At 34.2% G+C, this 23,544-nt stretch overlaps 1 protein-coding gene across 1 annotated transcript; it reads left to right on the top strand.

Annotated features, from left to right (window-relative positions):
• Window positions 1-850: 850 nt before the first annotated feature.
• Window positions 851-4,095, top strand: LOC107816628 (cinnamoyl-CoA reductase 1-like). Its single transcript, NM_001325978.1, is given in 5 exon segments — window positions 851-971; window positions 1,220-1,374; window positions 2,012-2,197; window positions 2,705-3,057; window positions 3,912-4,095. Coding segments are annotated over 5 exon segments (999 nt in total).
• Window positions 4,096-23,544: the final 19,449 nt, after the last annotated feature.

The following is a 23,544-nucleotide window of genomic DNA, read 5'->3' as shown; positions in this document are numbered from 1 at the left end:
TGTCATAAGCATTTATTATACACGGTTTGAAGGAGTGTAAGTATTCAATTGGTAAATTGTTAAGTTTGGATACCAGCATGACAAAGTGGATCAAGTATAAGTGTCATTTATGCTATTCTATTTTTTTTTTTTTGGTAGATTAGTATGCCTAGAAAGAAAAATACAACTAACATGACAAGGAATTTAAAACAATTAAGACCGCTTGGAATTTCTTAGCATATCTTAAGGGTGTTTGTCCTAGACTGCTATATGCCAAAATTGATTAATAGAGTAGTTAAGATTAAGTTTAAATTTATTCTAAAATATGTAAAATATATTCTTAATGTAACCCTAAACATAATTAAGTCTCTATACTTTAGATCATAAACACTGTGGGATGTTAAAAGGAAATGTACTTAGTATTAGAAAACAAAGGTAGTAATATTCCTACGATGTATTTTTTAGTAATTCATATTATAGCACGAACAGTACGATCACAATTTTTTTGGGGTCATATTATTTAATATTTCTTTCGAGTAAGAATGGTGCATATCAAATTTAACAAATTCAAAGTAGGATCACATGGTTGAGGTCTTAAGTAGCTAGCCCATTTACATCATAGAAGTTACAACTACAAGTTTGAGTTTCTGACGCCAGAAACTTTTAAATACGTAGACTTGGTAGTAGGTAAGTTGGTGTAAACTATAGTATAGCATTTTGACAATATATAAACACACACCATTGCCTCTATTTTACATATAAACTTCCAAAGAAACGAGCCTATTTCTTCCTTCTATATCCACTCATCCTCGTCTTATATCATCTTCATCATCATCTACCTAAACCTGAGCTCAACGGAAAAGTAATTACCATGCCGTCAGTTTCCGGCCAAATCGTTTGTGTTACTGGCGCCGGAGGTTTCATTGCCTCTTGGCTCGTTAAAATTCTTCTGGAAAAAGGTTACACTGTTAGAGGAACAGTACGGAATCCAGGTACACGCACACACACAGAGAGTCCATTTAATCCATATTTTAGTATGCGCGGATTCAGAACATGTTCAACCGAACCCATTGTTTTTTTTTCTGATTTATATACACATAAGTGAACTGAAATAAAAATGTATGTATAATAAGATTATGCTCATTCTGTCTGTCTAAGTATAGATTATCGGTTCTTTAATTTTTGTCAGTTGTTCATGCGTATGATTATGATGGGGTTCGTTAATTGTAATTATGTATAGATGATCCCAAAAATAGTCATTTGAGGGAGCTTGAAGGAGCAAAAGAGAGGCTGACTCTGTGCAGAGCTGATCTTCTTGATTTCCAGAGTTTGCGAGAAGCAATCAGCGGCTGTGACGGAGTGTTCCACACAGCTTCGCCTGTCACTGATGATCCAGTAAGCGTCTTAACTTATCCACCCATCACATCTTCATGTTCTTTGCGCTAAGATGAAACAAAAGGATTACAAAACAAAACCATTTTTACTATGTGAAAAGAATCAAAAAATAGTATTTGACTCGGGGCTGAGGTACTAGAAGAATTTTGGATTCCGCTGCCTATCAGTTTTTGTTCAAATTCTGTATTTGGTGTTTTGAATTCATGAAATGTATATAAATATTAAATTTAGGAGTGAAACGTGCAAGCAAGCTTATCTAAACAAGTTTCTTATCTTATGTTGGTTGAATTGTTACTTAAACAAAATTAAAGAAGGTTAGTTGAATTACAATTAGTATTAGCTTTGGTTTTTTTATTTTCATTTTTTACCTTTTCTTGCTGGTTGCTTTGAGTATTATCCAGGAAACATCAACACAATATAATAGTACTGCTAGTTGGTAGAGTGGGGCCAACTTGTAAATTGTAAGCATGCCTTGTGTGGTCGGATTGTTAACAAGTGCGCACTACTGAAATTCGGAAAGTTTAATTTTAATTTAATTAAGCTTTCTGTTCCACCTAAAGGTCCATGATGTCGAAAATAATGTCATTTAGTTTCTGATTTTCCTTTCTTTTCTTTTCTTGGTGACTAAATGTTAAAGGAACAAATGGTGGAGCCAGCAGTTATTGGTACTAAGAATGTGATAACGGCAGCAGCAGAGGCCAACGTGCGACGTGTGGTGTTCACTTCCTCAATTGGTGCTGTGTACATGGACCCAAACAGGGACCCTGATAAGGTTGTCGACGAGACATGTTGGAGTGATCCTGATTTCTGCAAAAACACCAAGGTTTGCGAAATTGGAAATTTCTGGTTGACACCAAAATTACTTAAGTTAAACATGACTCTAAATTAGTAATTTATTCATTACAGATTTCTCATTTTGTGATATTTTATTAAGTTCGTAACACCAATATGGAGAGAATTCTTACATATCAGTGCAATTTAATCAAGTATAGTAGATTATTGCTCTTTTTCTCATTTTATTATGACGGGCTTGCTATAAAGACTTGTTATTACATGTCAATTTGACATATGATCATGTTAAATTTATGTATAATCAGCCAGAGGCAGACTATGTGTAACCTTGAGGGGTCACGGACCCTGTAAACTTGGGCATAAATTTTGTATATGTATACCTTGAAGATAGTTGATTTAAATCGCTTGACACCCTAATCACTAAACCCTTTAGGGGCACTGATTGAGTGGAATACTAGTACCCGTCGCGTTAAAATCATGGGTCTGCCTCTGATGTCAGCGCACAAAACTTAAAACTCTTTTTAAATTGGTATTGTAGAATTGGTATTGCTATGGAAAGATGGTGGCAGAACAAGCAGCATGGGACGAGGCAAGGGAGAAAGGAGTCGATTTGGTGGCAATCAACCCAGTGTTGGTGCTTGGACCACTGCTCCAACAGAATGTGAATGCCAGTGTTCTTCACATCCACAAGTACCTCACTGGCTCTGCTAAAACATATGCCAATTCAGTTCAGGCATATATACATGTTAGGGATGTGGCTTTAGCTCACATACTTCTCTACGAGACACCTTCTGCATCTGGCCGTTATCTCTGTGCCGAAAGTGTGCTGCACCGCGGCGACGTGGTTGAAATTCTGGCCAAATTCTTCCCGGAGTATCCTATCCCCACCAAGTAAGTTCAACTCCCAAATCTGTCAATATAATCAACCCTTTTTCTTGTAGAAATGACACCCGGTAGCCATCCTAGAGGGCTGCAATTTTAAGAATTAGCTAGTATGTCCTGAATTTTAGTTTTTCATTTTACTTTTTTATTTCAGAAACATAGTCCTGAAGTTATTTTTAGTTTACTGACTAATCCCTAAATATGAGCTCTAAAATGACTTTTTTTGTACTTTATGTAGCATGAATATTGTTTGGAAATTAAGATAGTGAAGCAATTAAAATATTCAGAGAATTATGTTCTAGGTGCATTAAAAACTAGTTTGCCTAAGACCTAGTTTACACAATATGAATCAAATTTTGAAGTTGTTGGATGTTGTTTCCTTGTTCTCTAAATTAAGAAAGAGATAGAGATATTCTTGTTGGAGGATTCAGTTCAGTGCTATAATCTTTAATGAACAAAAAAAATGGAAACTTCCACTTCCTTTTTCTGTTTTAGTGATAATGTTCCAGTCGATGTACCAAACTTTATTGGTAAGAAGAATATGACCTAAGACATTAATAACAATACATACAATACAAGTACCCACTACCAAACACTTGAGTAACAACAGTATTATCCAACAATATTCTTAGACGTGAATTGCTCTTACCTAACAAAACATCATTATCTTGGCTGGCTGGATCTCAACTTCTCCTTCTGCTTTACCAAATCTGGCATTTGCGTGGGACATCCAACAACATAGTGGGACCAACTTCTTGTCTTATGATTAGTATAGTTTCACTTTATTATTAAAATATTAAATGAAGAAGAACATGTTGAAGTACAGTACTCAAATCTTGGTTTTATTTGTATAATAATACCAGGTGTTCAGATGTGACGAAGCCAAGGGTAAAACCGTACAAATTCTCAAACCAAAAGCTAAAGGATTTGGGTTTGGAGTTTACACCAGTGAAACAGTGCTTATATGAAACGGTGAAGAGCCTACAAGAGAAAGGTCACCTTCCAATTCCTACTCAAAAGGATGAGATTATTCGAATTCAGTCTTAGCAATTCAGAAGCTCTTAGTATGTATTGAAAAACTATTATCTATAATGAAAGTTGACCATGTCTTTACCCCTTTATGTTCCAAGAACCAAAGGAACCTAGAAATCTACTCTGTTTTACTATACTTTTTCAAGGGAAATGTTTTTAGTGTTTCCATTGTTATTATCAGCAATTCTGGTGTAAATTACCCTACAACATGAATAATTTTATCGGAGATTGCTTTTTCTATTAGAACTAGACGATATACGGGTCCAACATTGTAGTCTTAAAATTGGCTCAATTTATTTTTTGATAAATAAATCGATCCTTGTTATATCCATTTAATCACGGGTATAGAATGATATTGAGGATCACAATTTATAATTAGTTTATTTTAATAATTTACTTAAAATTAAACTATATATTATAATCTTTTTAAGTTGCTCCAATTAACATAAAAAAACTAATACTTATTTTTAACATCCATATCAAACATAAACATCAAATTGAAAAATTGATTTAAATGGTATTATTTTTCCAGTGTATTTGAATAATTTATAAGAGAATACATTAAAGCTACAAGTGTCGTCTATATTAACATTTTTTCTAGAATAAGAAGCTTACCAATCTATCCGTAAACTATCTTTGAATACATCCAAATTGGTTTCAAAAATTTTTAACCGTGGGAACAATCAACTACTTGATGAAACTTAACACGAACAACATCATTCTTTACAATACGATAAAAGATCGAAAAAAAAAAACTTACTATGATTTTACTTATGTCTTGTATACAACAAAATCAAGAGAAATTTTAGTACAATAAATAAAGAGAACTTCCAAGTGGACTTGCATCCCTAAACAGGCAATTTACTACTTAAAACAAAGAGAACCAAATGCACTAAACAAATATTAACATGATATAAATTGTAGTAATTCAATATAGTAGTTCAAATTATATTTTATCACAACCCGTTTAAAAATGATGTTAACTGGTGATAAAATAATTGATAGAAGTTTATATAAATTATTATAGAGATTTTAATTTTTTTCTTAATTAAGGAGATAAGAGAAATGTTTTTATTTTTCTATAGATTTATCATTTGTTAATTTTCATAATGAAACAATATAAAAATTATAACAAATAATGTTTAGGATAATTTTTTGATAGTTGAAAACTTATCAGGGAAGAATGAATTCAAACCATGTAGATTAATTTTTCACATCAATTAAGCATATAAGAGATAGCCCCCCTAATACGGTATGAACATATCTCATCACTTAAAATTAACTTTTGAGATTTAATAAATTATACTTTTTAAAATTACTTTTGAATATGAAATTTTTTAATTTGTAATCGCCTTCAAATAGCGTGGATAGATGAAAACCTTTTTAATTTTAATTTTTAAATTGCTTTAAAGCAGTATGGGTAAATACGAAAATCTTGTAAATATTTACCGATATTTCTTTTTGTTGCTCTATTATTTAAATTTTAAGTTTACTTTCTCTGTAGAAACTTTTAGTTGACTAAACCAAAATTAATAATTTTACCAAATTTAAGTACTCTCTACAAAAGTAGTCTAATGAACAGAACATTTAAACTTTTAAAGGAGTGTTGTGGTTAGGAATGTGGTATCCACGTGTATCAATGACAGTTTGCATTTAAGAAAACAAGGTAGGAGTTTTTGTGAAATGACATATATGCTCTTGGTGGTCTATCTTTCATATAATAGAAATATCTACTTCGAACAGTTTGTGCCACGATGTAATTTCTTTATATCTTTAGAATTTTTTAATTAATGTGCATATCTTTCTACAATTCTTATCTTTAAACCGTTTTAAACTACTTGTTCAGTTGGTTAATTGGCTGAGACACCAGTTTATATATTTTCTTTCAGGGACACGTTAATTACAGACTAGCAAGTAATTAATTTGTCAACAATTTGAAAATTCTAAACTTCCAAAGAAAATATAAGAAGGGAGGTGTCTCATTTCCATTTCTCATAGTCAATACTCATGATTAACAATACTTTCTGTCTCCGCAAGCGTTACTCCTCTGATCCAGTGATTTTTTTTGCATTTTTTTTGTGGTCAATAATATTTAAATTAATTTTTTTTTTCTAAAATTGCTTTTGGAGTAAAGAGCCTAAAAATAGTTTGTTATATTTTCAATGAATAAATTAAGATTAATATGGTCAATTTCATTATTAATTAATATTAAAAGATAAAATTCTTAATATACGTGAAATGAACCAAAAACAATCGCTTAAAATGAGGTGAGAGTACTTCATAAGTCAGAATATAATTGCGGTAAATTTCTTCCATTGGCTAATTAAAAGTAAAAACTGGTGGCATTAGCAGCCGCCCTGTAGTCACAATCACAAATCAAAATCATATTAGCCAGTAACTTGTCTAATAATCCAAGATAGTAGGAAATATTGCTTTCGGCTTTATCTTGCCTTCCTAATTTTTCAACCTGGTTTTGCATGTGTAGTTGAAAAAATTTGAGAATAGTGATTAGTTCAAATGTTTGGCAATCACAACGACAACAACAACTTTTGGCTCTTGGCTCCTACCCTGGGTAGAGAGACTGTTTCATATAGATCATTGGTTCCTTCTCTCCAAGAACTTCCACATTGATCTTGAGGTGATTCGAACTCATAAGTTTTTGATTGGAAGTGAATGATGATTATTAGTAGAGCAACCCACTATTGTCTAAATGTTTGGCAATCATGTCGAAGTAAAATCAATTGTTCCTATTCCCTGTGTTATATGCACTTTGTCAACACCCATAAGTATGGTGCCACGTATCTTGTTTAAGGAGAAGGGAATCTTATAAAGTCTCTTAAAGAATCATTCAACTTTTCACTTGATTTAACAAATGGTTTATTAAAATGTGTCTTCAATAATTAGCTGTGTTTCTGAGGCCTTAAAATTCAGCTGCAAATCCTATGTTCTATTCTTTTCACATATTAGAATACAGTCGATTAATTTCAACACGCGAATTAAGGGCCAATAAGTAGAGAAGAAAAGAGGAAAGAGACGAGCGTGCCACTCCTGATCCAACAACTTTTAGGTGGACAAAAACAGAGTCCTCCCGAACTAAATTATTGTGTTTTTGGACTCAAATGACGAAAATAGGTTAAAAAAAAATAATTGAGAACCGTTTTATATATAATGACGCATTTCTTCACCGCGCTATACCTTAACGACACATTTGTTCGTTAACGGTATAGCGCATGGGTTACATCCGTTAAATTTAAACTTTACTGACCCACCAATAATTCATCTGAACTTTGCTGACCCACCAATAATTGAAGGTATAGCGCATGCATAATACGCGCTACATATATAGCGCCTCTTATGCATGCGCTATACCTTCAATTATTATACCCCGAACTGTTTTTTTTTTTTTGGCTTGTTTGCTTAACTTATTTTGGAGCAATTTTATCCGAACAGATTTCGTTTGAAAGAGTTTGGCCTAATCTAAACTTATCTCCACATGCGAATGAGGAGCGAGGACATAATTTCTCCCCAAGTTTACATAATCCATAAGCCGAGTGGTAAACTTCAATTTTCTTTTGTATTACGATTTTTTTTATGTATTGTATTTGTATTAACACTCATATATTCTACATGGAGTACCGGCCAGATATGAATTTTACAAGTTATGAACTAACGGATAGTTGGAATATGCCTAGTTTTGGTGTGTTGGTTCATAGTGGTCCATCCGGGAGTCATCAGTAACATGATAATGTGCATCATGGGATATAAATAAATTATGATTTATAAGTTAAGTGATAAAGTTTATATGTAATATTTGGATGAATTTGAGAAACTCATCATTTTATATATTGTGCAGTGAAAACGAGTAACTTGAAGGTCATGTCCTTACTCGATTGCCCGAAGACGACCTATTTAATGAGGATCCGATATATGTGCAGAGTCAGGAAAATGATAGTGATTATGACAACAATGCTGATGAGTCTGGAGATGACATACCCTTCCCTGATGAGGGTGATGATGATGAGGATGAGAATGATGAACCTAATTTGACGAGGGAACATGCTCCACCTCCTGCTAGACTGAGAGTGTATGAGTCCCATGTGTCGTTTCATTCAAGGGAGATTCCCTACCTTGATCAGTTGCCAAGTATGCTGGATGTGGATGCCTCACAATGGATCTTGACGATACTCGAATAGCGATGTGGGATGAATCTAGACCAACGGTGTTGTCAAAGAATATGTTTTTTGCTGATAAAGCGCGATTAAGCAGGGCGATGCGAATGTACAACATAAAAGAGTGTCGTGAGATCGTGATTCATGAGTCATCTCCGGAAGTATACAAGGTTATTTATCGTATATAGTTTCAAAGTTGTACATGGGTTGCGTGCGAGAAAGTTGAAAACAAATATGTGGATTATGGGGAATACATTGGCACCCACACTTGTGAAATGGACACATTTAGTGAGAACCATTTTAACTTGAATGTTGACTTGATTTCTCTTGTCTTGATTTCACACATTGAAGCGTCCATAAGGTACATGATTAAAGAGTATATAACATCTGTCCACCAGGTATACAATTTCTCGGGCGTAAACATGTGTTTGAGATTGTTTATGGTAACTAGGATAAGTCATTTGCCACTCTAACCAGGTACATGGCTGCATTGCAATACTTTAACCCCGGGAATGTTGTTGAATGGAAACTTAAGCGGAGTCCGGGAATACCAGAATCCATATTCAGATATATGTTCTGGGCATTTAAACCAACTATTGATGGTTTTGTGCATTATCGTCCGATAATATCCAAAGACGTCACTCATGTCTATGGAAAGTATGATATTAAGTTGTTGATCGTCGTTGCAGTAGATGCTAATGGAAGCACATTTCCCCTAGCATTTGCTATTTGTGCCAATGAGAGCCAAGAGACGTGAACATTATTTTTTAACCACTTGAAGGAGCACGTTGTAAGATAACGTTCAAGTATTTGTCTAATATCTGATCGCCATACCGGAACCGTATTCCTACCACCGTTACTATGTTAGGCACTTGAAGGCCAACTTTCATATGGCTCACCCGAACAAGAACTTACATGATTTAATGTGAATGGCTGCAACATATCACCAAGAATATAAATTCAGGATGCGAATGGAATTGATTAGGCAGGAAGACCCAGAAGCTTATCGTTGGTTGATGCGACATGAGTTTGACAAGTAGACTTTGCATAAGAATGGTGGTAGAAAGTGAGAAATTTTGACAATAAATGTGTCAAAGTCTTTCAACGGGTTGTTGAAGTCTGCACGTGGATTGCCTATTACTGCCATGGTGCGGATGTCATTCAAGAAGATGGCTGAGAGGTTTGTTGAAAGGGCTAGAGGTGCATCGTCATTGATGGAAATGGGTGTTGAATATATGCCAATACCAATAAAACGATTTGAGAAATACAGACGGGGAGCACATTGGCATTCATATTTACAGTATTGTAACGAGCAAAATAATTTTGAAGTTCGCACTGGTCTGCATGAAAACCGCGGGAATAATACGCACACCGTCAATGAATCCATAAGATTATGCTCGTGTGGAAAATGGTCAATCTATCACTTGCCATGCTTACATACCATGAAATGCTTTCAACATACAGGTTTCGCGGTAACAAGTACGTTGATAAGAAATATAGTGTTGCTGCATAAACAAACACCTATAATGGACAGTTGCAGTCACTGGGTGTTGAGCATTATTGTCCGCCGGAATCATTTAAAATGGTGTGTAACAAGGATTATGTGCGTCAACGACAAGTGCAAAAAAGAATGTGGATGTGAAACCAAATAGATGTTGGTGATACCGTTTATGCGCGTAAATATGACATATGTCCCAAACAGGACACAATTGCTATAAATGTCCTTCGGCTGGTTTGGGAAGCAGTAGTAATTCAGCTCCAGGTGGCAGTTCATCTAGTGTGCCAAATTATCAAGGATAAACGTATTATTTTGTTGCAGTATTTTTGTTGTACTAAATGTCTGTAAAGGTTAAGTTTGCAAAATTTTTGAAATAAAATTATGTTTCCAATAGGGTTAAATCTAATTGATATTTAGCATTAAAGATTCAACACAACAACTTAAAATATTTCCCGAAATAAATAACAAATTTCATTCGCCATTTTCCTCACTGTCTAGCACTATTTCATTGTCATTGTCTTCATCTTCTTCGTCAACATCTTGTACGCATCCTTTCGGACCAAGGGCATCGTAATCCAGGCCCTAGTTGACACACATTTCTCGTATTTCATCCCTATAATCAATAAGATCACTTGCTTGATTTCTACAATAATATGGGACTCCTATGTCCAACGTCTGTGGTAGAAACTTAGTTAGTCCCTCCCACTCGACAATTATTAGGAAAACATGATAATCATTGTCTCTATGCAATTTTTCATTTTTTAATAAATTCCAATACTAATCCTTCGTTCCTTGCAGGTAGTTAAGATCATCCAGTGCATGATGAACGGCTAGTGCGTTTTCCATCTCTAAAATCTCCTTCATCAAATGCCGAATCACTTCTGGTTCATTTTAGTGTGTGTTTGTTTGGAAGGTTGGAGACAATTCTTGTGGTACAACTAGCCCATGTGAGTGGCATAGTATTTCATAATCACACCGTTTTGAGTAAAGGGGAACCCATCGTAGTTTTTCGCCCCAAATTCGCATACCTTCAAGCTTTGTAGAATGCTCTTCGCCCTCAATAATGTGCCTTGCAAATTTTGATATCAATGTGTATATTGATAGGCTTATTTTCCAAGGGACGTATCACACCATACCACTTGTCATCAACCAAATCAGTATAGCAACCTAGCATATTATTTTCAAGGCAAGGATCGATTGTGTTATGACGTGTTCCATGTAGATATGTTGAACTACCTTCACCTTTTTGCCTCTTCTTAAACCACTTATTAAATGTTAGTGGCATTTCTGAAATGGATGTAATAATAGTTCTTGTAGTGGTCTTTGAATACTGATCTCTTGGTTGAACTTAAGAAGAACTAAACTGTAGAAACTTGTATATTAAGCGTAGCGCATCACCAATATGTGTTATATGTATTGTCATGTCGACCTGAAAAGGTCGTCGGCTTGAAAAAGCTGTCCAATTGAAAAAGCTGCACCCACTTGTACCCTAAAGAATCATTAGCACACAAAATGTAGCGCATCACCAATATGTGTTATGTGTATTGTCATGTTGACCTGAAAAAACTGTCGACCTGAAAAAGCTGCACCCACTTGTACCGCATCATCATTAGGACGCGACACATAGCGCATCATTAATATGTGTTATGTGTATTGTCATGTCGAGTTGAAAAAGTTATCGACCTGAAAAAGCCGTCGACCTGAAAAAGTTATCGATCTAAAAAGTTGTACCCACTTGTACCCTAAAGAATCATTAGCACGCGACACGTAGCGCATCACTAATATGTGTTATATAAAGTAAAATCACTCTTAGCTGCCTATAAAAACCTCGCGCATTTTAGTTATTATTTGCGTTGTAACGAAACGAATTAAATAACTTTCCATTAATATTTTATTTTTGAGCATTACGACATGTCTGGACGCAATGATATACCAAAGTGTTACTGTAGCAAACGTGCGATTTTGAAGCCATGTTGGTCAAATTGCAATCTGGGGCGTAGACGTTAGATGTGTAAACAATTTGTAAGTTATTATTATTGGAAAAAATATTTGTTAATAGTTTTTATATAACATGTTACTCCCTCTCTTTCAATTTACATCATCTAGTATGACTCGGCACGGAGTTTTAAAAAAAGACTTTTGAAACTTGTGGTCTTAAAAGCTTAAGGGGTAAAAGCTTTGTGGGGTCATGACATTTGTGTAGTTATAAAAGCTTCCCATTAAGGGTAAAATAGGTAAAATAAAGAGTTTAAAGTTGAATTATTTCTAAATTTAGAAATGTATCATTTATTTTGGAAAGACTAAAAAGGAAAGTACCTCATCTAATTTGAAACAGAGGGAATAATTAATAGTCTTTTGTTATCATCCCCATTGATAGGACGAAAACCAATGTGGTTTTAAAGAATGGTATGATGAACCCATTAACCAAGTATACTACAAATCATGTTTGCTTACCATTTGGAATCTGACCGGTGAGTACGAACTCCAGATCTTGATACTGCAAGAATAACTTGTGGCAGTGAAGGAGAAACTAAAAGAGGCAGAAGAAGAAAATAATTGGTTGGAAGAAAAATTTAAGTGGTTGAAGCATAGAATAATGAGCGATAGTGACTAAACAAAAACATGTATACGTTTAGTGTAGTTTTTTATTTTTATGTTGTATGTGTCATGTATTATCTTTAATTGTTAACGAATTTAAATTAATGTTAAGTTGTCTTATGTTTATTTGTTCTAGTGTTAAACTAATAAATAACCCGAAAAAATAAAAATACATGTGCAAATTATGTAAAACATAAATAATTTTGCTATTATATATTTAATGTCATATATACAACTAAGAATACATATCAATGAGTCCCACTGAAAGTATGCTTTAAAGTATTGGCTGGCCTGAGGCGCATCCCATCTCGCCCGGCTACGCTATCAGGATCATCCTCATCACGTCGTCTCTTTATCGGAGGATCCGCTGCAGCATGATAGTTAGTAAGGCTTGCAGGCTCGGTAGAAGTGGTCGTGGGCCAGCAGTAACCTACAGAATAATAAGATATTTTAGTATACGAAATATAGAAAACTAACGTACGTGTTATCAAAAAACTTTAATGGTCATACCATAGTCTCAGCGGGCTCCTGCATAAGATCATCCATCCCCGACAAATTAATATCGCACAATGTTGCCTCCGTGACGGGTGATGACGAACATGCGCCTGAGTAGCGACACAATTCTCTATCGGAAAATCGAGGTGCACTAGAGTAGATGAAGTATGTGAAAGATCCTCAGCATCCCTCGGTGATGAGCCATAACTCAATCATCTCCTATGCACCTCTTGTATCGGACGATCAGCAACAACCGTCGATGGCTCTGGACGATCAGGAAAATACTGATCCCACTCATGTTGCGTAATGGTCGTGCCCGCGATCAACAATGGAGCTGACGGGGTCACCTGCAAAGTCCATGGTGACAACTGAAGGCTGAATGACGACGCATCATGAAGAGCATCGTGTGGCTCAGGGTGGTCACCTGGCTGATCATCTCTAATATCCTCCATTGGTGCCTCAACGCACCCTTGCTGGGGATCCCGTCCTCGCCGACCACCATGCCCACGTGGGCCACCCCTTCCTTTCTCGCCACGCCTGCCACGTAGACTATGTTCAAGCTCCACTGGTGGCCCATGATGGTACTCCTCGGGCGGCACATAAGCAGCCACGTATCCTAAGCGCCCATCCTCTTAAGCACGTCTCAATGTGTCAGCAGCAAGATCAGTAACCCGACAGCCAAACTCATGTAGAGCTGCCGCTTCCTCGCCTGTATGTTATAACCTCTCCAGTCCCAAGTGGTAGAACTGATGTAAGCCAATAGCATGCATAGTATATAAAATATTAATTACGGAAGGATTATGTAACTTTATAAGTTAGTATAACAAATAACATATCGGTGCCTCATGCCTTCCGATATATGAAATCTACCGACCACCAGCACGATGAACGAGATTCCCGACGAGAAGTCGGATAATGCTGTAATACCAACCCATGTACTCATGCTCGCCCTCTATACGGTCAGGTGGAGGGTTTGGCGGAATCAGGCCATACCTCTGGTCCCAATCCTCAATCTGGGCCTTTAGCTAGGCCAAGTATGTCTGGTCGACCCAGCTGTGATCATCCCGCTGGTAATGTGTCTTGTGCCAAGTGGGCGGAATAGGTACAAGATATGGGCGACCAAACTGGCGAAGGACTCGCTCGGTGGCATGATGCTCGACTATATCGAGACATATCAGTGGGACGGAAGAGCTCCACAATGCTCGACCGCATGAGCAATAATCTGGCAATCCAGCTATGAGCGCGTCGCTGTATGGCCTCCATATGAACTATTTATTAAACATAAGAATCGTGAGCAAACGCAACACATATCAAGCCAGGCCAAGTAAACTTAACTATATATGTACCTGAGCGCCTTCAAGTAAATCCAACAAATCCCTGTAATAACGGAGATGATGTCGATCCTCGACCTCGTGGGCGTGGCCTCGCTTATCAACCCACCTCCAATCTAAAGCTAGAAATAGTGGAGGTGGTGCATCCGGAGCTAACGGTGGCAAAGGTGGTTGGAACTGCAGTAACCGCTCCGAGGCCCAAACATAATATAGATTGTGGACGTAAATTTTAAGGCATTTTTTACTATGTATGTTATAATCATCAAAAGAACTGACTATGTTTTCACCTGCAGCAGCGGTAAAAAATCGGCAACATCCATCTGAGTGCCCATGCATGCCCGACAGTTGTAACCAGAAAAATCATCTAGCCGTTCCAGATGAGGTAGAAATCGCAAGCTGACTAGGTTTCCCGAAGTGTTGGGAACAGTATACCACCAAACATCATCAGCAGTAACAGTCTTGTGTGTCGGTCGATATCCTCTGGCAATGAATTATCAGTAATCTCCGCGTCCATCGCCACCAGATACTGCTGAACGGGCGTCAACTACAATCGATTGGCCCCACTCAACGCAGTCGGCTCCGCTGGCTAGAAACCGGTGAGCCGCTGCAACATATGAAGGTAATTCTCTCCCGTATAGCCTCTAAGAGCATGCAGGTAAGTTACATGTATACCATCAACGGGCAGCCTGAAAAGAACCTCCACGTCCTCTAGCGTGACGGTAGCCTCGCCGATGAGTAGATGAAACGTGTGCGTCTCAGGTCGCCACCGATCTATCATAGCCGTGATCAGCGCCCAGTCGAACTGCAACAGGCCGATTTCTATGATCCTGTAAAAACTCGTCCCCTGAAGGCGTTTAACTATACAGGGATGCAGTGGGTGGTCCCTAATGAGCTCCCATATATCGTCTATATGTCTGGGGTGGAAGGTCTGGGAAATACACTGCTCATCCCAGATGTGTGAAGACCTATGGTTGCCCTGTAGCAATAGTAGCTCTCGAGATGCAGGCCTGTGATGCATAGGTGGAACTTCCATGACGATGTCTGTAAATTGAACAATATTAATTAAAGTATTTTTCTGTTTAATTGTTTAACATCTTTAAATATATTGTAATATCTTTTATATTAATATTTAATCGATAATTTTTCTATATTATTACTTAGGTTGATACATTTTCTATATTATTATTTTATATGTTAGTTTATTATTATATATGTAAGTTTCTTACTCAGCTATTTTTGGGTATAATAGAATTAAATAATTAATTTTCATAACTATACATGATATAATTAATAAGTATTCATATAAAAATATTTAGTTTGACAAATTTTCTATATTGTTGTTTTTATGTTATTTTCTTACATCGTTTGACTAAAATTCGAGAGGGTTTTGTTTTTGAACAATCATATTTTTTTCATATATTTTTGGGGTTAACAGAGAATTAAATAATTAATTTTAATAACTAAAAAGATATTTTAGTAATTATTCATATAACAAATACTTAGGTTGATAAATTTCCTATATTAATATTTCATACGTTAGTTTCCTACATTTTTCTACTAAAATTCTACATGGTTTTGTTTGCATTATCATCTTTTTAAGTTATTTTTGAATTTTAACAAAATTATATATTAAAATTTCATAAGTAATCAAGATATATTTAATAATTAATCATAACTACACAACGGACACTTAAAGAGCACTAAAGCGACACTACTCTAAATGGCCATAAACAAAGTCAACTACCATAAACTAAAATTTATTTTCACATTTACTATGCTAAAAGGCACTACATAATAATTAAGGGCACAACATAACATTAAAGTCACATATTAATATATGTACAACATTAAAATCACATATAACAATAATTATTCATAAAATAACAATATATATTTTTACTAATATTTTAGCACATAAATAAACTAATCCGGATAAAAAATAAAAAATTAATTAAGTCACAAAACGATCACAAAAAAATATACACCACAGTAAAAAACAACTAATAAGCATTTGATATACTTGAGTTTTACCAAAAAATAAGTCGGAATAACTCGATTTAAAGTTTTTTGAAATGTGAAAAATTGATGATTTGGGAGCCTAGACGAGCAATAGACGAGATCCACTATACGACAACGCCTTGGATCCGGTGTTAGCTTGCTAAAATACGGAGAAGACACAATTTTTGGGGGACGGGTGGGCTCCAATATAGTTTTTTGGTTAAAAAATAAGGGGAGGGGGGAGGGGGGCATTTTTTCACCTTCTGTCTTTGTCTGGTCGGAGAAGGAGACGAGCCCGATATTTTATATAAGTATAGCGCATATATAGAATGCGCTATACCTACCTGTCTTTTCAACTTCTAGTATAGCGCATCCTACATATGCGCTATATGTAAACTTTGCCCGCTAATTTAAAGTTCAAATTTAGCGCATATAACCCATGCGCTATACCTTAACGGACAAACGTGTCGTTAAGGTGTAGCGCAGTGAACAAATACTTTATATATAAAATGGTTCTCAGATGTTTTTTCCACTTATTTTTATGTTTTGGGTCCAAAAAGACAATATTTTGGTTCCGGACTCGACAAAGACATACAAACAAACACAGAATTAAACTAAAAAAACAAAAAACAAAAAGACACGGAAACACGCCTAATTGAGGAAATGATGAGATATGAGAAACATCATATACTGATGCACTAAATAATCACTAAAGATGAAAGTAAAACGTTTAGACTTGGAGACAAGAGAAATATACTAGTCCAATTTTTTTAAAATATTTTTTTGGCAAGGAGAACGTCTAATTTTAAGTGAAATATATTAGTAGCTATTACACGCTAGGGGAAACTTAAAGGGGATTAATTACTGGCATAGGCTTTTGCTTATTAGTAGTACACACATAATGAAGGTTAAGTGTTAACCAATCCAAATTTCGGAAATCTACGTTTGCGTTCTATGTATTGTATTCCTGAAATATGCAAATAGCGAAGCACACTTTAACTCGAATTTAATCTTCTCTGGGTATTGTTTATTATCATTGTCATTGCATTTAGAACTAAGTACCGTTCAATTTCCAGACTTTCTTACAGGACAAAATTCTCCTTGCATTTGACAATCAATCACGCAAAATGTGTACCTCTTAATGAAGCGCTAGCACGGTTGTTAGTAATAATAATTGGGGTCGAATCCCACAAGAAGTAAGTGTATGTTAGAGTGTCCAAATGCGTGCAAACAAAGAGTGATTGTTTAATTATGTCTACAATTACTACTAAATTTTAACTTAACTAAGGAATTCTATCAAACACGCAGATTGTTGTAACAAATAAGAGAAAAACACTAGGATTGCTTCTCCTTCGTGTAGGCTATGCTTTTGGGTATACAAATGTTCAATTCTAATTAATTAAGCATATGTTATGACCTCAATTTCTATTCTACCAACTTAATGTCTTCCAACACTCAAGAGGTTTCTACCTCAAGTTGCACTTTCAAGACAACTAAGGCTCAATGATAAGTAATTGATTAGCCCAAGTAGAAATCACACTATTCCTAGCTAGATTTCGTTAATCAAATGGTTAACCCACTTAATTCCTTGCTAATTACATTATACCTAAGCTAAGTTCTACTCTTCCAAGGTAGAACAAGCAAAATAGGTATGGATTTAGTGTTTGTAACCACAAAATCAAATAATAAAGCATTGAGTAATTAGATAACATAAAACTTAATCAAATTTTAAATTTGTATTAATAACCCAAAAATATAACCCCACTTAGGGTTCACAATCCTAGTTTAATAAATTTAGCTAGACATATTAAGAAAGAAAAATACAAGAAGAGATGAAAAACTAAACATAATAGTTAAAGAGGAAAGAAAGATTGTGTAGAATATTGGTGAAGTCACCCCAAATTTCTTAAGAAGAAATCCCAAAAGCTGCTACCCAAAGTACTCTCCTAAAAAAGATGCCCTAGAATGACTTAAAATAGTTATTTATACTAAGTCCCAAAAGTGGACAAAATTGTCCCATCGGGCCAACCATGAGGTCAATTGTGAGGTCAACCGTGAGATGCAGCTGAACCGTAACGAATTCCAGAAGATTCATTTCTTCAACTCTTTAGGCTTCTCTTGAACAGTGTCCAACGGTTGGAACAACTGTGTCCAATGGTCTGCCTAAAAATCTTTTTGCTTCAACTTTTCTCCAATTTTAGCTCTAAAATGATGACTTCTTGCCCATTTTTAATATTCTCCAACTCCAAAGTTCTCACACAATTTCAAAACCTGAAATACACCATCAAAAGCACAATTATCCAATTTATTCCAATAAATAAGACATTAAACTCTATCAAAACATAAGAACAGTTGACTAAAAAGCTAACGAATCAAAGTTCAAAGAATAAACTGACTAACTGAGATAGTTAACTGAATTTTGTGTGACGTAGTACACGTTTTTACCATGATTAACGAGCTATTAATCATCGTGGCTGCTGGAACGTGTAATACATTTTAAGCTCAAAGCAAGATTTAGTCAATGTGGATTAAAAGGCTTCATTAAATAGTTCCCCGGCTAAAAATTATTATATCTTCTTAGCCAAATATTTATTTATTTTACCTACTATTATTATTATTTAGAGCTTATATAGGATAGTTTTCCCTTTTTTAAAAAGAAATGGTTGACTCACAGGCCCACTGTACATAATGTTAAATGGGATAAGTGCATAGATAGTCATTTTCAGGGATGCTATTTAGAGATTAGCAATACTTATTTTGTCCTGAAATTTTAAATTAAAAATCTTAACTTCTGGACAATTCAAGACATTTTTATCCTGAAAAACTGAAATTCGGAATGCACCGACTAATCATCCCTTCAAAGTGGCTACCCGGTGTCATTTCTACGTGTTAAAACCATGGCTCGACGAAACTCCAAAATCCAAAATGGGCTGAGCGTGCAATGAAGCCCAATAATACATCCCAAGAATTCAGTTTGAACTTGCAAAAACATGTCTTTCCTGATTTTTGGGTTTGTTTATATAGTCTCCTGAACATCAAAAATGATTATGCATCAAGCAAGTTGTAATTAACTGCAATATGAATTTTTACTGTTAATGTCGTCCCATTTAAGTCCTTCTTAGTGTAATATTTAAAAAATAATAATAATATATGTCACTAAAAGTTTTCTACATTAGGCATACGAATTTCTAACTAAACTAATAGCTTGTTTGGCCAAGCTTCTTTTGAGGCAAAAACGTTTTTTTTTTTGTCAAAAGTGTTTTTTTCTCCCTAAAATTAACGTGTTTGGCCAAGCTTTTGAAAGGAAAAAAAGTGCTTTTGAAGAGAAGCAGAAGTAGTTTTGGAGAAGCAGGAAAAAATAGTTTCTCTCCAAAAGCACTTTTTTTAAAAGCATTTTTGAGAAAAATACACTTAGAACCAGTTTTTTAAAGCTTGGCCAAACACTAATTGCTGCTCAGAAGTGCTTTTCAAATTAATTATCTAAACACAAACTGGTTCTCACTAAAAGTACTTTTGAGAAAAAAAATACTTCTCAAAATAAGTTTATTTTTGCAGCTTGGCCAAACGGGCTATAAAAGACTTGAGTAAATTTCATGGGTGGTCATTCAACTTTGTGTTCATTACGCAAAAGTCACTTTTCTTCTTTTTGTTACGTAAAAATAATTCAACTTTGTGTTCATTACCCAAATGTCACTTTTCTTTTTTTTGTTACACAAGAGTTATTTTACTTCGCTCTATTTATCACAAAAGTCACCATGGCCAAATTTTATAATACTTTTACTTGAATAGTCTATTATGTCCTTGACATTATAAATTCTCTCATTTATGTAATACTTTCTATATTATATAATATATACTAATATATTTTTACCTAGATATTTTACTTATAATTAAAATAACTTTAAATTATTTTATTTATTATTTGTGTAATATATCCATACATTTAATTTTTTCATGACACTCAATTTATTTAATCATATTCAAACATGAATATATTTTAGGTATAAAAATGATAAACTTTTTAATATTTATTTAAAATAATAAAAACGAATTTGTTTAGCAAATGATAGTTTTTTATAGTCAATAAAACTTTTTTAAAAAGTTTCAAAGATATTTGTGTTTAATATTAAGTTTCTTAAAGCTTTATATGTTAATATTATTTATTTGAAAGTATTAATCTGATGTGTCATTTTGCTAAATGTGAGTATTTTATTTGTGAGCACCTAATTTTTGACCATATTTGAGTTTTTATCACTTTTTGTATTTAGTATTTTCTAGGTTTAATCTTGATATTTTAACTTTTATATTATTTTATTAGTAGGTTTTATTAGAGAATATATAATATTTTTAACAAAGTCTATTACATAAAGGGCGGAAGAATTTATTTTAAATCACGGACCAAATCTAATAAAATTGCTTTCTACTTTTCCTATACTATTTTCTTGTCACATCAACCACCTACTACACTATTCACTTGTCACATCCACCCCTTTTTCCATCATTCATTTTCAACACTCCTCTCATATTTTCTTATTATATGTACACACATGAGGAAGAAAAGAAGACATGAAAAAGCAGAGGGGAAGATAGATCTGAAAAAGATATAAAAAAACAAGGGGAAAGAAAAAGCTCCTTCTATTTTCACGTCTTTTAGCTCTAATACCCTGCTGTAGCATCGTCTTTTCCCACCCAAAAAATAGTCTCATTTTTACCTCAAAATCAGCCTTAAACTTCCCTCAAAATCCAGCACCCTTTTATCTATAAAAACCAACTAAAACTACCTTCAAAACATAGCAAAAATAGCAACGAATCTCACCCTGAATTCCAGCAAAAAGTAGCATGAAATTACAGCAAAAACTGCCCAAAAATACGGTAAAACAGCTGCAAAACCTACCTCCATTAACGCCAATTTTCAGCTTCAAAACTTCCGCAAAAACGCATTGATTCTCCCTCCAAAAAATCAGCTCGCAAACATCACAAAACCAGCAGGAAAAAGCCACTCTTGGTTGCTAAAATCTGAGTGAAAACAGTCCGAAAAAAGTCCCTGACGAGGTCTTGGTTCGAGGTTCCGGCGTACAGTTAGTTACGAGTTGACGACGAAGGTCTCGTTTTTGTTTCTGGATCTCTTTACTTTGGACGAGATTATGTACGAGTAGGAGATTTTTTTTTATCAATATATTTGAAAACCGTTGAATGTTCAAGGTCCGTTTCCATGCTCTTATCAGTATTTCTATTAAAGTTTTATGTTTTGAATTATCGGTGTGATTATATGATGTGTTTAGCTGTTGAATCATTGTGAAAGTTTGAGTGGTTTATTGCTCTCTGCTTCAACAACGACAAATGCTATTGTGTTTTGAATCAATCTTTTACTAAGTGCATATCTTGTTTAATAGTTACTTTTGTCAAGTGGGGTTCTTATGGCTTTTATGTTGGGTGTGAGTATTAATCATGAATTGAAAAAGTCAAATGAGCTATTGTTTGATTTGGTAGAGATCACGTTAGAGTTTAGCAAGCTTTCACTTTATTCCATTAATTTTCTTAAGTATAGATAAAGTAGAATGAATAAGTAGAATTTATTTTCTTGTCACATTATCATACATATACCTCTAGTAATCTTTAATAATCAATCTTACATTTGCCGTAATTCTACCCCGTAACCTTTGAGCCTCAAAATAATTTCAAATTTAGCAAATAATTAAACAACTTTGAATAACGTAGTGTTCTTTAGGTATGGCCAATAATACATTATCGTGACTATGGGTACGGTTTCAGTGGCATAATCATGGTACGTAATTCCAAATTCGAGTGCACGCTTGTGTAACTTGACCTTAAATGCAAAGTCATAATAAAATTATAATTTTATTTATAATGTAATTTTGTCTTTCAATAATAAAGCAAGTATTAAAAGCGGATAGGTAAAATATGAAAATCATATAAATCACAGTTTGTCCAAAATTAATTCAAGCCAAGTTTTAAGTCAATAAAGCGACCGTGCTAGAACCATGGGACTCGGGGAATGCCTTACACCTTCTCCCCGGTCAACATAATTCCTTACCTGAACTTTATTTTCGCAGACCAATAATAATAGAGTCAAACCTTCCTTTGACTAGAGATTCAAATAAAAGGTGACTTGGAACACCCAAAAAAATCAATTCCAAGTGGCGACTCTGAACAATAAAAATCCTTACTCAAGTTTGTCACTTTAATTGGAAAAACTCTTTAACTCACAATCAACACACATTATCTTTTTGGGGGTAGAAAATGGGTGTGACATTATTTATTAAATTAACGGGTATGACTTGGCTGATAAATTAATGAGCTTTGATTTTTTAATTTTTATTAAACATATTTCATTAAGCATGATTAAGAACGTGGACTTGAGACTTGTTCACGGTAATGTTACTGACAAATTTAACAATGCTACTTATATATCTTGAAAATTAATATTAAGAAAAAAATTAAATGTACGAATATATTATAAAAATAATAAATAAAATAATATTAAATTATTTTAATTATAAATAAAATATTTGGGTAAAAGTATATTATATAACATATAATATAGATGGCATAACATAAATGAGAGGATTTATAATGTCAAGGGCATAATAGACTTTTCAGGTGAAAGGTTTGTAAATTTGGTCAAAGTGATTATTGTGATAACTAGAGCATAATAAAATGATTTTTGTGTAACAAAAGAAAAAAAGTGACTTTTGGATAATGAACACAAAGTTGAATAACTTTTACGTAACAAAAGAAAGAAAAGTAACTTTTGGATAATGAACACAAATTTGAATGATCATTCATGAAATTTACTCAAAAGACTTCTAACAAACATCGGATCTAAAGTAAATGTTAATTAAAACAAAATTCAGACTAATTAGTGTCGCCTATATTGATTCTTTATTTCATTGTGTCTAATTTGTCGCTAGGTCTACATGAGGAGGTTTGCACAAACAAGATCATTTCACGCCTTTATTTAGATTTTGACCCCATTTAAAGAAGTTTAGAAAAACAGATTGCGACCCAGAACTTGGTTTTACCATATGTTTCGACCGATCGTTAGGACATTAATATAAATTGTATCACAACTTTGGTATTAACTATCCACAAATCCTGACGGATCGTTAAGACTTGTACAAAAAATTTACCAACACATTTTTGCTTCAAAAATTTATCCAAATTTGATTTTAATCTTGTAATACTAATTCCAATAATTCCCAACGGTTAAATTCTACAAAACCTTCAAAATTAATAGATCCACTTTTTAGTTGAATATGGATGGCTATTTGTGTAACAATCCCAAAATTAATAGATCCACTTTTTTTCGTAAACAATTTTTTTTAATTTCAAGCTTAACAAAACTCTATAGTGG

This window comes from Nicotiana tabacum, chromosome 22 (genome assembly GCF_000715075.1).
Source record: "Nicotiana tabacum cultivar K326 chromosome 22, ASM71507v2, whole genome shotgun sequence".
Lineage (NCBI taxonomy): Eukaryota > Viridiplantae > Streptophyta > Magnoliopsida > Solanales > Solanaceae > Nicotiana > Nicotiana tabacum.
Note: the sequence above shows the minus strand (reverse complement) of the source record. Positions and strands in the feature narration are given on the sequence as shown.